At 39.5% G+C, this 16,209-nt stretch overlaps 1 protein-coding gene across 1 annotated transcript in view; it reads left to right on the top strand.

Moving 5' to 3' along the window:
- The window catches only part of LOC139726176 (catenin beta), a 32,024-nt gene that overhangs the window by 2,321 nt on the left and 13,494 nt on the right, over positions 1–16,209 (top strand). The window contains exons 2-6 of the mRNA XM_071637253.1: positions 11,020–11,071; positions 11,759–11,914; positions 13,722–13,845; positions 14,460–14,713; positions 15,311–15,549. Coding sequence (XP_071493354.1) covers positions 11,057–11,071; positions 11,759–11,914; positions 13,722–13,845; positions 14,460–14,713; positions 15,311–15,549 — 788 coding nt within the window. The 5' untranslated portion in view covers positions 11,020–11,056. The remainder of the gene's footprint in view (positions 1–11,019; positions 11,072–11,758; positions 11,915–13,721; positions 13,846–14,459; positions 14,714–15,310; positions 15,550–16,209) is intronic.

Genomic DNA, 16,209 nt, shown 5'->3' with positions numbered 1-16,209 from the left:
CTTGCACAGGTTTCAAATCCGTCATGCGGAGCAGTTGTCATTCTCACAGATTCCTCTTGACCGAATCAGTTTAAGTCATTTGGACAGAAGAGACACCAAATGTTCAAAGTATTCTGTTGTCATTCTACTACATCTGTATGTATTCAAATTGAAACAATTTTTAGGCATTAAGTTGGAATATGGATTCTACCCCATACAAGACCCGAAATCCTATCATCCACAGCCCGAACGCTTCACGTTCAGGCTGGTTGCAGTTACAGCAACCCCAGCACAGATGTGTCAGCTTATAGGGCCCAGGGTAAATAGCATTTGGTGTTTCTTACGTGGTTGGTGGTATTAGACATGAACTTTAACCATAAAATTTGAATTATTTTCAGTTTGAACACATACAGATGTAGTTCACTTGTTTTACTCACAACAGGTAAAATTTGGTTCCTTCAGTAGTCCCTTATACTGTCCAAATTGATGATTTTTTGTGATTTGGTCAAAAGTAAACTGTAGTTCCAGACTAGTAAAACATAGAGTAGTACGACAACTATTCACATGAAGGATTTGGAAACTGTGTGCATGCACTGGCAGTTCATCAGTTATCTGCATATTGACGAAAATCCAATGTAGTGTAGCTTTTTGATAAGGAAATGATTTTTACTTTGGATATGGTGTTACTTTCTGGGCGAGCAAAGGAGTAAGCCCAGCCAAGCACAACAGCCCAACCTCGAGGCGTCCCATCATTCTCTGCTGGGCTCAATTCTCTCGACCCCACTTACTCGCCACCATGCAGCGAGAGCTCACAGGGCCTTGTCAAAGGCTAAGTTCAACATGACTCTTTGTACCATATCAGTCACAAACAAATTATGTATATTCATGATTATAAAATGGGTTCAAGAATGTAGCCAATTGGAAGCGCTGAAATGAGTCACGTGTGAGTGCATTAATTTCTCACTAACATGCATGGCCTGACGTCACAATGTTTACACTAGCAGTGCGCACTCAATCAGTTGTTACAAGTGCGTCGCGCGCTACTACACGCGCTGTCAATCCTGTAAACAACTTCTAGTTCGGGCTGCCGGCCGGCCTTTCTTGTGCATAACATGTGGCGTACGTATACTCTACGTGCATAAATGTTTGGGACGAACATCTTCGGACATCTTGACTTTTTGACTTGAGCGAGTGGTACATGTAGCTGACTGGTATTGACCCACAAAGGTACGTGAAAAATGCTGTTAGTTTTTGACCCATTTTATAAAACAAATGATGCACAGGATTATTTTGTGTGTGCATCATTAGTATAGTATAGCACATGCCCAATGCCACACAAGACAAAGTTGTTTGAAAATGAACAGCAGAAAGGAGATAAACACACACACAAAAAAATAATGTCTTTTCCAGACCAATGGAACATTACAGTGTATATGTAGATATTAAAAATGTATAGTATCATTGCCAGCGTATTGCTGGTGAAATAGGGCATTTTTAGAGGTGGCTGAATATATTTAAATTTGATTTTTCTCATCGTGCAAAGAACAAAGAAAGCAGGCTATTTACTCGGGGCGCTCCAACAGTACAACTGTATAATGGAGTGCCCTGGGGTTACGGGACTACAATGTACATGCCTAAACACAAAATGGGAATTTATTTAATCATCAAAATCTGTTTTTGAATTCGGAGAGATGTTAGTATTTAGACCTACTCTTTACTTCATCTATGGACTTAATATATCCATCATGATTCATACTACTATAACACACTGATCGGGGCAATGATTGCTCTCATTTAGTGGGTAATTAACTTCCTGGAAAGAAAGCTGAACTAAGCTCATATATTTTACTGCTTTGCCTGCATATGAAAAGAAAAATCAGGAAGACAAGTAGCAAGTAGTACAAGTTTTTCTGTCCTTTAGTGAATTGTATTCTTGATTTTCTTCAGTCACATCACTCCTTAGCTGACTCAAAGTTAGGGCCTACTGTACATGTATAAATCATTCCACTGGAACTGCATGCAGCGCTGAAGACAAGATGTAATCATCATTACCTTTGAAATTAATAATCATGTATTTTGCAAATAAATTGTATTGAACATGCCAAGTACTGTAAACGTGGAAATTTTCGCGGTACATTAATTTTCGCGGATTTCGCGCTACGTTCGGCTAGCGCGAATTCAAAAACGCGCGAATATATCTTCACAATTTTCTATGCACATTTTGAACGGGATGAATTGTGTGCGCTTCATCGATGATACTGCTACGTAGTACAATGTACAGGCATGTTTACGCTACTAGTACTGTCCGAAGAGACGATAGATTGCTGTGTGCTGTAGCATGCAGTGTGCACCGCGCGCACCGATGCTACATTCCCCCGTCACAGCTGTACTACGTATTTGAGTGCTTGTACTCGCAGTCGAGCCGCTCGCTACGTCGCTTGTCGTACGCTGGCATAGCAAGCTATCTAGCAGAGGCTTTGGATGAAAGCAGTGAATGTGTACTACAGTAAAGTAACCTGCTGCGGAGCGCGAATTTAAGAACCCGCGAATACGTTTTCGAGCCGCTCAGCGCGAAAAATTAATCGCGCGAAAATATTGACGTTTACAGTACCCTCTGTCTAAAATGCAAGAAAAACATGCAAAATATAGCTCAGATAGCATTAGAGAGCATCTAGAACCTTAGAACTTCGAGGGCCCTTTAGCGGGCCCTGGACCCTAGCAGCAAGACTAACTTAAAGTAACCATATGCTTATTTGAGCAATTTAGTGTGAGACAGGGCAGGGCTCCACATTTGCAGTGGCCCTGTAACCACTTAAAATTGTTGTTGGACCACCAAACTTCCAAAAAGGTTATCTTTTGGTGGCCCAATAGGACAACTTTGTAGATTAAAAATGGATATTTATGTTTCCTCCTATTTTGGGACATGAAAATTTCAGATTTAAAGATTTTATTGGCCTGAAAAGTGGGCCTCCAGAGTAAGAAGGTTTATGTGGAGTCCTTTGGGAGGTACAATGTAAAATGTTCATTTTGTAATGTGCAGTTTGCATCAGAGCCTTTATTTTTGCAAAGGAGACAAGGCAACTATGAGAATGGTTGGGTAAACATTTTGATATATATAGTATTATTTTTCGTAATCTCCGTTGTTCGTTAATATGAGATCCCAGGGTAAACATTTTGATATATATAGTATTATTAACAAGTTACAGTTTTTAGCAAACTCAGAAATGAGAAGTCTTATTAATTGCCATGATTTGATTTTGCCTATAAGACCTGTAGTTGCGCTCTTGAGACCCATTCATTTGGCCATTCAGATCATGCAATTGACAACAACTATTTTTACAGAATTCTTTTAGTTTTGTTATAAAACTCTAGAATTATGACATAAAAAATAATAGGCCCTACAACTTGTGCTGTGGTAGGTGTATTATGCCTACATTTCTCTTCTATTTCTTTGTGCTGATATGGAGCACAAAGGTAGGAAATAAAAAGACTTGTGACAAATTTTGTAACATCAAGAAAGGTGACCTAAATACTATATTACCAGGAGTTTTGTGCTCATTGGTAATGATAAGTGTCCTGTTTGGGTGACGCAGCTTGGAAGTTGATGAGGACAAGATGCAGAATATTGTCAGAGACTTGATTGCCAATATTCAGGACAGACGGCCAGCAGAAATGGCTGCCGTAAATGAGCTTCCGTCCTGGGTGTCATTTGTTTGGTATGTACTCCCTGCTAATTTGAAATTGTAAAGGGCAAAGTTGAACAGGTTCAATTTCGTAGAAATGACCAAATCAGTCAGTAAAGTCCACAACAATGGGAGAGGGAGAACGGAGTTAAAATGAGCAAAGTGGAATGAGTATGGATAGTCTTGAGAAGTAGACCTTGTGTCATTGTAGGTGTCTTGTTTACTGCACACCATACAGTATACCTATCACACTGTGGTACACACATTTGTACAAGTCAATGTATGTAACGTACTACAAGTGTACATGTTCTTCACTGTCTGCAGGATTTGAAAACAGTGAGAGAGGACAACCAGACCAGAATGAAAGTGTGAAATCAATTTCAAAGTCATACTAAAGAACTTTGTGAAATAGTGTTACATTTGTATCTGAAGCGAGCTTAGCACAGCCCGAGAGAAAAACCAGTGATTGATTTTCAGCTGTGGTTAAGAGTCTTTGTGCAAGAGACTGTGTGTGTGCTTTTAGACCTAGGGGTCATTGTGAAACCCTGTGTGTGGGAGTTGATGTGGCTTTTGTGTGTATTTGTACAGCATTGCTATTCATACCAAAGGAATGCACTGGTGTGTCTCTCTCTCTTGTATGGCCCCCGTGTACATGTATATAAAGCGCAAGTGCATGTAGCATGTCAGTGGGCGTGCAGGTTCACACACACTGTGTGTATTGAGTACATGGGCATGATTCAAGCTGGGCTTTCTTGATACCCTTATGGGCGAATCGTAAGCTGGTTGCCATGCTGAAAAAAAAAAATGTGGATTGATCTCTTTGTATGGATGCAAGTAGATGATGTCAGTCGACGGTAATGTCGGATATGGTAGCACCGTGAATTGCTAATGAGAGATGAGGTTCATCCTGAGCGATATGTGATGCTGGAATTTTATTTCGGCAATTGATTTATGGTGGGCAAAAAAAAGAAGAAGAGAAAGAGTAAATATGAGAGCCGTTGAGTGCGTCTGCTATTGATCGCTGTTTGGCTCGTGACATTTGCACAAGAAAATGGGAATGGGGAGTGAAGTGGAAAGAATGGCCCAGTGTTCAAATGGGTTGTTGATTTTTGTTCGTGCCATTTTCCTCCAAAATAGACAGTGATCAGATTTGCGGGGTTTTTTTTTTTGTGTGTATGTATGTGTGTGTGTGTTTTTTTTCATAATTGCCATCAGGCTCAGCATTTTATCCCCCATTAGCATTTCCTAGGTTTATTGACACTGTATTGTGTTAAATGTTGCATATCTACATCATTCCCAAAGTCACTGTGGCAGATTTACAGGTTGTATGATACGTATTGAAAGATACATTGTATTTAAATTAATTTAGTTTTATTCAGCTCTCTGTTTGTGTACAACTCATTGACAGACAAAGGTTGAAATGAATGAAATGAACTTCTGTAGAACTCCCCTCTTTATTTTCTTCTCTCTCTCTTTAAAAAAAAAAATACAATAACCATCATACAGTCTCATTAGTACCATTACCATGGATGCAAAAGAGAATCTCTTGCTCATGTGTTGCAAGTTTTGAAAGCATTTATCTCACTTGCATTAATGGACACTGTACCATGATATGTCGTCTGTCTTGTATACAATTAGGGCCTACATGTATGTACATGTACAAGATGAGGAAATATTTCACCAATAATTAGATAAAGCAACCAAGAAAGAAAAAAAAATGTTTTGAAAGTGCTTACAGTAGTCACATGCATTCCATTCAGACATACATTTTAAGCAATTTGTGATTGTAAATTAAATTTGTATAATTCAGTATTTTTTCCCCCTTTTGCTACATGGGCCAAGAAGGTGCAATTACCAGGCAATGAATAGCTTTGAAAAAGAAAGAAAGAACGAAAAAAAAAAAAGACGTACAGGTTGTAAACATTGTGCACGCAGACACCTGTGAAGTTTTACACACACAGGACAGACATACATGTAGCAGATGAATACTTGTACAAGATAAATAAAACAGTTGGTGGTACAGCTGAGCTCATGAATTGCAGCCACATTTTGTGCTCTTCTTGGATCATGTTTTTGTCAGGCGCAATCATTGGTTAGGAAGAACCCTTTTAATCAGACCCTTTCGAATAGATTCGTTGATTGCCTGTGAAGCACACCAAATAGAATCATGGTGTGAAGTGTGTACTTGAAATGCGACAGAGATTGGTCCAATTAATCAATCGAGCAAAGTGCTTGTACTTGCACAGTGGGTTGAGGCAGGTGCCAGCAAAATAATATTTCATGCAGTGATTCCTCACCCTGGAGTTGATATACTGACATTGCACCTGTTTTTTTCCTCTCTCTATCCGTTGTTGACCATAATAGAACACTGTGCAGTGTGTGTACAGTATGTATGTATGTATAACTATGTGTGTGTGTTTGTTTGTTTTCTAGAGATGGAACTGTACTAGAGATGGAACTGTACTCTAGCATCATTGTACTACAGTGCTGTAATTGAATCAGCAATTGTAGTGGTGATATTATGTTCATATTGTTTTATTTGCAGGGAATGTCTTTATTTTCAAAGCGCTGTAATACAGGAAATGATAAAGGAACATGGAGCTGAACCCATCAGTCAAAATGACTTAGTTGCAAAAAAAAATTTAAAAAAAATCACTAATTTATTCTCATTACACTGCTGTGTAATATGATTGGTGAGACTGAGGATGCAAATTGTATATTCCTACCTTTGACAACTGTGCCCCTCCTGGAGGCTGGACATGTTTGTTTTCATACTAGGGGGCTTTATTTGTTTGTTTTACCCATCGATATAATTCACAAAACATCCATATTTGTCATGAGAAAAGAATACTAGTAATCTGCTTTTTAATTAGGTCTTCAGGCAGAGCACTGTCAGAAAACCAACCAACCAACCAACAAACATACAAATCCCTGAAGAATGGTTGATTGTGGGACAAGTACTATTGCTTGATTTGGATGCCAAGTATTAATAACATCACTGGGGTGACAAGACCTTGTTTCTCAAATTTGGGTGAAAATCATGTTTTTGGATTAATTGCCAGATAATCAGTCAAGTGATGTCCTATCCAAATCCTAGCTGTCTTACTCCCAAAATGAAGCCACCACAGCATGCCAAAAGAAAGGCAATCCCATTTGATTTGGCTGCATTGTTTTTTTGCTCTCCTAAATATTTGACATTTTTTGAGATATGAAGATTTGTCGCCTCGACAGTGATAAACAAATTATTTGAAACATGTTGAATGTTCAGTGTATTTTTTGCAGAATTTGGGGGGTTGTATTTTAGATTCATATCTCAAGATGATGAGGAATTATTTACAGGTGTGAGACATGCATCCACTCTTGCAAGTTAAAACTACTGAGAGTGAGATGTCACGATTACCCTTCCATTAACTGCCAGTGGGTTTTATTAGTCCCCGCATGTACGGCTTGCCGAGCTGTGACAGCTGTCTCGTTGCCGAATTGTGACAAACTGCCGACCAGCCCTCTGGAATGACATGCAGGGCGGGCATTAGTCTCCCGATGAAAGCCTCTCCGCACAAGTTGCCCACCAACTTTGTGCAACTGTTTTGCATTTTACTACAAAACTGTGATGCCCTGGTAGCACAGTTTTTACTCATATTGGGAGGTGCACCACAGCACCAAACTTGTGTGTGTTTGATGCAGGGCTCTTGATCTATAACATGTCCAAACATCTGGCACACATTTCACAATGCCGATTGCATCAGTAAATCAATCCTTTTATGCCATTCTTTGAATAAAAAAAAAAGAATGTAATTTGGCGATCGAGACTGCTGGTCATTGAAGCCTTCACACCAGTTTCCATGGAATCGATCTGTTGATGATCTTAAGCAAGGATTTTACATAAATCTTATTTATTATTGCTTATCGGTATGATGAAAAGTATGTCAGACTTTTAAAGTGGTGAATTTGTAAGAAGAAAATTCTTACAGTGTCTGATGAAATAATTATGTCAGCATAGCTCTTAATGTTTGAAGGGAAGAGGAGAGACAGCTAGTGGTCAAATGGAAAGTAAAATGAGTGATGACTCTTTGCAGATTGCTTGGGGGGGGGGGGGGGTCGGGTAATAATGTTGTTGGGCGAGGTTCAGATTGGTGCTGGGTTGAGGTGGGAGAATGGGTAGTCTGAATCAATGGAAGGGCAATGTGGATGTGTTCATGTTGTGCTCCGGGAGGACCATCCGTGTCTACGGGAGCCCAGACTAGCTGGTGTCATGCCCTCTTCCAATCCGTCTGGGCGAGGGAGTGATTGACATTGTCATGGAGCTTGGAATTCTACTGGAGAGGGGGGGGGGGGGGGGATATAGGTGTCTGGCGATGGTGGTGGTAACATTGCATCGCCCCTCCCCCCACCCCAGCATATTCTGGGCCAATGAAAAATGACTCGATGTGACAGGGTCAAGATTACTCATACCTTTGGTATTCCACCTTTGGTGTGTGTATATTCATCTGTGCATGTTCAGTACACATTGTTATCCTCCACATCTGTGAACCTTCCCTGTATGTTCAGAGTTTAATAAGCAGACATTAATAGTGTGCAAGACTTCAATTTTACAGCACACCATGATGTGTTGAGCTATGTCTGATGGACTTTCAAGGCTCTAGGTGGAATGTTTAAAGAGATTAATAATATGCAACATTTTCACATTCCAATTGGATGCAAGTTGGCTGTGATTCTCCATTATAAAGGCCTAGTCATGTAGGACTACATGATTTATTTCGTAAACTTCCATAAATGTATGCAGACAGTAAGAACATGAATGGCAGTACAGGTATTACAAGAAGGGGGTTTCGTTTATTGTGTTTACTGCATTGCATATATATCTTGCACATTCTTTTTTATTTGGCCAAAGGTACATTTGTAGTGAAGCTCTTTATCCATTGAGTTCTGTGGAGAAGTTGAGTGAGAAATAAAAATGTCCTGAACACTCACCTTTTGAGGAAATCTGAGTGATTTTAGAGACTTTCATCTAGAAATTTCTTCTACCATTTATAGAATATTTTAGAATAATGTCATTTAGATGAAATCATATTGTACAAGTCACGCAATAAAGTTGATGTTGGAGATAATCTTATAATCAGTAAAATATATAAGCTGCCTGAGACAAAAATGGGGGGGGGGTGAATTTCAAGGAATTTTCATCCAGAAAGATTAATTGCATCTTCAGGAAGTACTTTTAAAACCTGCGTCATGGTTGAAGTGATTGAGAGCACCAATTGAGACACGATTTACAGTTTTCAATTGCACTCTTACAGATTGACTACAGATTTAATGGGGGGGGGGGTGTCTTGCAGCTTTCATTTCCTCAAAGTCTTGTCGCATCAGGATCAGAAAGCTTCTCTCTTGGTTTGAGACAGAGGATTCGAGTGGGCATCTGCATTGTAGAGTATACTACTGTATAAATGTACGTAAAACTGTATATGTGTGATTTTATACATTACCTCAGTGAGTCACATGGGTGTGTTCATTTGTGACAATAATGTGTTGATGTGTACATTTTGAATTTTGTGTGTGCAGCAATAGGTACATGTACTTTTGTACATGTATACATGCACAATGTACTAATAGTACATGTCATGTATTTGTTTCAATATGTTTTTCTATTTTCATACATTCATGATTTTGTCTGCACAAAAATAGAAAGTAAATAATGATAGAGAATCATCAAAATTCTTGTGGTATGAGTGTTTTCATGATTGTGCGTGTGTGTGTGTGTGTCAGAGTTTTTTTAAGAGTTGACAAAGTAGATTTTCTTTCTCTTTGAGGAGAAACAGAATATTTGAGGAATTGAGGAACTTGAGGAAAAACAACAACAAGAAGACTATGCCAGTTTCATAGCCCCGTGGCTGTAGTATATGAAAATCATGAGATTACAAGTGCTTATCAATCATGAATGAATGCATTTCTATCTGGTGGCGATTTTAGTGTTGCGTTACCAGAGATGGTGCATACAAGCTGTAGATTTTGCTTAACTCGGCCATGTATTTCTTGACTTTGCAACTGAAAGCATGTTATCACACATTATGTAGACCTATACAGTATATGGCTGAATGGTATCATGTTTGTTAGGTATATTTTTTTCTTTTATGTGTTTTATCCTTATGGAATAACCTCTAATTATTCTGCTCATATAATTAATTGAAAAACCATGTGTCTATGAATGAGACTGCATCCATTCCAGCTGCTGAGGTCGTTGGGTGGTAACCACACTTAGAAAATTCATTCCATTCCCCACCATGCAATGATCATTACAGTACAAGTACCCTATATTGAGTGTGCTGGTTGTGTACACATATGCATGTACGCTGTACATTGTATGTGTGTCTGTGTGTATGTGTCTATGGAGTATGAGTCACCCACCAATGTACCTAATGTGTATTGCTTGCATGTGTAGGAGACCAGTATGTGTTGTCTAGAGACTTCAACATTTTAAACAGACTGAGAGGTATTGGGCAAGAAGGGGGGGGGGGGGGATACTTTGTGCTCTTTTGTACCCCGAGAGTTCACTGGAGAGGTGCTTTGTACAGGTACAATGGGATGCGGTGAGCAGAGTTGGGCGCAACATTGTTCTCTGTGTTTATCCACTGTAAGAAATTAAACACAGGGTTACAAGTGTATGCCTGTATGCATCAGAGGTACTACAGTGCACAGACTTGGTTTGCAGAGTAAAATGTTACAACACTTATTGCACACTTGTACAATACAGACATGTACAACTAGACATGTTGTAGACATGTACAACTAGGTACTTCTTGTAGGTTTACATGTAGTGCTATGATGCTGGAGTTATACATGTAAATTGGTGTTGTTATCATCTTGCATTCAATTTGCTACTTATTTGTACATAACCAGGTCCATACACATGTCCTGTAAAACCAGAAATATTTGCGGCATGAAATTTGTGCAAATTAGAGCTGATGCCCTTTTTTGCATCATATCTTTTTCTTTTCGCGTGTGCATTTCAACTTTCGCGTGTGCATTTCAATTTTGCGAATCTTGGCGCCTCGCGAAATACGTGAATATTTCATGCACGTAAACATTTCTGGTGTAAAATCATTTTGAATCCACGCCAAGAAGTATATTTTTTGTCAAAACTTGAAATCAACTCTAAAACTTGAAATCAACTCTTACTCTTCAGAAATCAGTCGAGTATTTTTCGTCTTTTTTTTTTCTCAAAACCATCTCCATACCATGCTCAAAGAAGCTGAACTTTCTTCTTGTCTCTCTTTCTCTCTCTTTATTGTATGTTATATACATATATGTGCCTACACTTTTACATCTTAATATATGCATGATTGAATTTCATTTTCTTTTTCAGAGTATCTTGCGAAGAGGAAACATAGGAATACAGCACCATGGAACAAGCTAGGGTGAGTACATGTCACATGTAGGTGCCTCAAGACTCTATTTGCCCTAGTGCACCGCGCAACTAAAATTCAGTGTTGGACCAGTTAAATAATGAATGGACATCTGCCTGCATGGAGTGCATGTTTAATGCACTTTTCCCCAAGAATGCTCATTCGGAGGGAAAAGGGATAAAGATCAATTGTAATGTCTGTTATTAATAAACTCTGAGTGCCTACCATGTCTGATGCATGTTTGGGAGTTTTTTGGTCGATGAAGAGTTTGCATTTGCTGTGATTGCAAATTAGCATTTGCAAAGTTTGGAATTTTGGTGTTTCTCGTTTTGGTGAAAGTGACAGATCATGCAATGAATGTAAAAGACATCAAGGGATTAGGGCTAGGGATTTAATATAAATGAGAGAAAATATGTGTGGTTGACAAACTTAGAAAAGATGACCAAAACTAAAGGAATGTAAAGAGCTAACCAAAGTATGAGGGCTTTAGTATGTTGGAGGAACTCATTTTTAATTGTGTTTCTTGAAACACGTTTGTAATCGAAAAAAAACATCCAATCAGGAATGCAAATAATGATGAACTGACAAAGTTTGATGGACATTAAAGAGATGACAAACAGAAAAAGTGTCTTGACCATTTGCCTCAAATCATAACATTGATCTAATTTGATTCCCTTCCCTCCCTTTTGCAACGTTCAGTACAACACCCAGCAGCCTGTGAACCAGCCGCAGAAGGGGTACGGCGGCTCCGGTCTCCAGGACCTTCCCAAGCAGGACCCCATGCAGAACGCCATGGAGTGGCAACACCACGGCTACGGCATGGACTCTGGATTCCAGAGCAGCGCCACCTCACATGTGAGTCCGCGATCCTTTAATTGATAGACGCCTGCGCTTGTCAGTTGCAGGCTCTTACATGTACTTTCGGAATCACAGGACTAATTCATTTCCGAGCATTGCAGTCATAGTTCGTTGCAATGATTCGAATCAAGTTAATATAGCAGCAGCAGCCTGAAAACTACAATTCATATGTGAGTAATTGAGGTGTTACGATGTCTGTTGTACTACTGTAAAAGTGGAAATTTTAGCGAGATTAATTTTTCGGTCTTGGCCAGGTACATTGGGAAGATGAATTTAGCGTGGTTTTAATTCCGTGGAATCAAGGCCTGAGCTACTGGATCTTATGGCAAGCAAAATATTTGCATGCTTTTATTTTCGTGCCAGTTTTTGGTTGTGCAAAATGCATGAAAATCTCCACTTTTACAGTATGTCGATGTGCAATTATTGCAAACAACTGATTGAAAGGGAGTCCTAGGACTTTTTTTTTTCCCTCTGAGAAGGAAGATTCTTCATTATGCAGCTAGTCTTTGTTACAGGAAGAAGTTATTAATTGTTGCAAATCCAGCTCATCTCATAATGGCCAGATTACATACAACCAGCAGAGCCATAGAAACCTAACTTTGATATCTCTGAGTGCATTTGTTGTCATTAAAGCTGAGGAATGCTGTCTTGAAGGTTTGTCTGTTTAATACATCAATCTTCACCTGTGCAATAAAATATTTACAGCTGTAATTGTGGTTACATATAATCACATATCAATTTGGATTTTGATGAGAGAGATAAATTAGGTATAACGAAGACCAAACACAAATAATCTGAATCGATATGTTGGTCGTGACTCATCAGCTTGGCATTCAAGTGCCAATATATCTTGTTGCAATCCACTTCTGAGTTGGAGCTTTATGATCAGTGAGGGTAAGCTCTGATCGGGTATTTCACATAATCATTTGCATAGCAATGAATAGCCCTGCTAGAGTCGAACCCTTCGCTCTTCATATCTAGTCGGGCAAAGTTGCAAGATCGCATGTGTGTGCATGTCACTGTCTCTCATCAGTTAAGGTGGCCATAGTTTGGATTTTTGCGATAATGATGTCCGCGACATCAGCCCTTGTCTGCCATGCCTGTACTTTGAGATTCCGTGAGGATTGTTTTGTCAGTGATCACTTCATTGGAATGTCATATGTATGCTTTATCTCTCTTGTGAGAGGAAGAATGTGTGCATTAACAGACTTTGGAATGTAAATTGTATTAAATTTCCACATACTCCTAGTCTAGTCTGAGGAGTGTCATCTAAGGCTATGTAAATGTTTTCACTGTACAAACTTCAGATAATCATTTCCTTGTAATGACAACCTTGATATGATGCAAATAATGTGATTGACTTGACTGTAGTCAGAGCCTGAAATATGCAGGAGTCTGGGACGTGTGAAATTTTAGTTTATACCACACATTCAAACCATGCTATCAGCAAGTAAAGATCACTGAAGAATTTTAACACCTATATAATCAGATCTCTACCATGTGATCAAATTATGACAGTTACTGTGTATGTACAGCTACACTGTGTGATAAATATCTGTTTGTCGTCATGGATTGAATCACTGCAAAATTTGAAAAAAAAAATGGCACTGCTACACTCATGTATACACTTATATAATTGAATTACATGTATACAAGCTGTTGGACTAATTTCTTGAAAGGTGGATGACTTTGGAAATAAAAGAATTAAATTGCATCTAGAATACTCATTTTCCACTGACGTCACGACGAGAAAAGCAAATTGGGTAAACATGTCCAATTTTCACCTGTACTTTGACACCCATAGGCGCCATCTGTTAGCAGCAAGTCGCGCCACGATGATGGAGGTGAACTGGACAGTGCCCAGCCGCAGGACATGTTTGACTGGGACGCTGGCTACGGCCAGGCATACACACAGGAGCAAGTTGATGGTGAGGAAACGATGTCTTTTTTTTTTTTTTTTATTAGAAAACATCTTTATGTAATGTTAAAACACTGTAGAGCCACATAGCCATCTATCAGACACTATCTGCATTGAGTTCAAAATAAATCAAGTGTTGAAATGTTTTGTCTAAATACTGTGAATGAGATGTTCAACATGGTCTTCCTTCTGTGCTGAAATGAGGAAAATTGTGTAGTTTTGACATACTAACATACGTGTACATGTATGGACATTATTTAAGTGTAGTGATTTTCTTTGAAGCACCGATGAAGTGCACGGCACAAAAGCTTTTTAAGTGTACGTGAAATTACTAGACAACAAAAAAATTAATTCCCTGTGTATTATAAGACTTTGTATCAACCTGCAGGAGTCATTAATGCATATTACATATTTGACAACATGTACCGATATGTATATAAGTCATTGCTTATGATAATCTGTATATCCTTAATGGTCTGTTCCTTTATTCCCTAAAATGCTCAACTCCTTGGAAAATTCTCCGACATCTGCATATGTGATTTGCTTGTGTAGTGCTAAATCATGTGAGTATTGTGTGTTTTGTTGAAAGTATTTTCTTCCATTTTGTCCCTTAATATCGTGCAGAGATGAACCAACAGCTCACCCAGACGCGCTCCCAGCGCGTGCGGGCGGCGATGTTCCCCGAGACCCTGGAGGAAGGTGTGCAGATCCCCTCCACCCAGTTTGACCCCGCCCACCCGACGGCGGTCCAGCGCCTCTCGGAGCCGTCCCAGATGCTGAAGCACGCCGTCGTCAACCTCATCAACTACCAGGACGATGCGGATTTGGCCACCCGCGCCATCCCGGAGCTCACCAAGCTCCTCAATGATGATGATCTCGTGAGTTGTTTCTCTGTCTGTATTAGCGGGTGCTGCCATGGTGCTAGGTCTTACGAATAGTGTCATCATTCTCGGACCAATACGCTCTGCCATGTTCATGTAGTGTTCCCCTAACAGTTGGCAAAAGATGATCTTGTTTGTACCGTGTGGAAATTACAAAAGTGCTGCCAATGTTTCAGTGTGTTCTCATGTGTGTAGTACACATAGGTTTTGTGCAAGGGACACTCATGTTTGAAATCTTGTTTCATTTATTTTGAAGCTTGTTTTTCAAGTAATGAGGATTTCCTTTGATGGCTCTTCCATTTCTGAATAAATTGCAGAGTATTCATCAGTGTAAACTTGTTCATTAAAACAAAACGTTATTGGCATCCCCTTTGGGATAATCAACATGTCATCAAATTTACTCTAAATTTGTGATTTTTTCTCAGTAGTATAGGAGAAATGTATGGATGAGAGGTATGAAAGTCCTTTCATGTTCACCTTACAGGAATTGTTTTACACAGTGTTCATTTTTAGATTGATGAGAAATAGCGTGAATCTGGAATGATGTGAATTTGGGTATCCATGCCTTGTATTTGCTTGTGGTACCCTCTACAGGTGGTTGTGAACCAGGCGGCCATGATGGTCCATCAGCTCTCCAAGAAGGAGGCCAGCCGCCACGCCATCATGAACTCGCCACAGATGGTGGCCGCCCTTGTGCGGGCCATGTCCAACAGCAACGATGCGGAGACGACGCGCTGCGCGGCCGGCACCTTGCACAACCTGTCCCACCACCGGGCGGGGCTACTCCAGATCTTCAAGAGTGGGGGAATCCCCGCCCTGGTGAAGCTGCTCAGGTATGACCATCTTTTAAAAGGGATTGTACAGTTTCGGTTGAGACCTACACTGTAACTTCAGATTTCTAACATTTTTTGGTGAGATAATGAGAAACTTTTTATGAAATATGAAAGAGCATGTGATTTTAAGAGGAATTCAGCATTTATTTGATGAAAATTGGTTTTGAAATGGCTGAGATATCCAAAAAAGAGTGACCCTAATAAAAGGTGGGACCCAGCTTTTATTACGATCGATTTGTTTTACTTTGTTTTGGGGTGCCTCAGCCATACCAAAACCGAGTTTCATCAAATAAACTTTGAATTCCTCCTAGAATGGTATCCTCTGTACTATTTCATAAGTGGTTTCCTGGTATGGGAAAAAAAATTAAAAGCCAAATTCTCCTCTCCACCAATACTAAACTATCCCTTTAATCTGTCGAGGATGGGCTGATATTGCTAGAATACATATTTCCCATAGACACCTACCCGAGTATAATCTGGTATTGTCTTCAATGGCTTAAAGGAGTGGAAAAAGGCTAATAATGATGATCTTGTATGCTCCTGTCTCCCATGCCCTATGTCTTACAAAATTGTGTTTGTGTTTCAAGTTGAGATGACCAGGGGGGCATTTCATGAAGCAGTTTGGTCGGATATTTTTCTGACAAACTGTTACAAGCTACT

The sequence above is a fragment of the Diadema antillarum genome, unplaced genomic scaffold (genome assembly GCF_040938485.1).
Source record: "Diadema antillarum isolate AM-2024a unplaced genomic scaffold, OU_Dant_1.0 seq00000079_RagTag, whole genome shotgun sequence".
Lineage (NCBI taxonomy): Eukaryota > Metazoa > Echinodermata > Echinoidea > Diadematoida > Diadematidae > Diadema > Diadema antillarum.
Note: the sequence above shows the minus strand (reverse complement) of the source record. Positions and strands in the feature narration are given on the sequence as shown.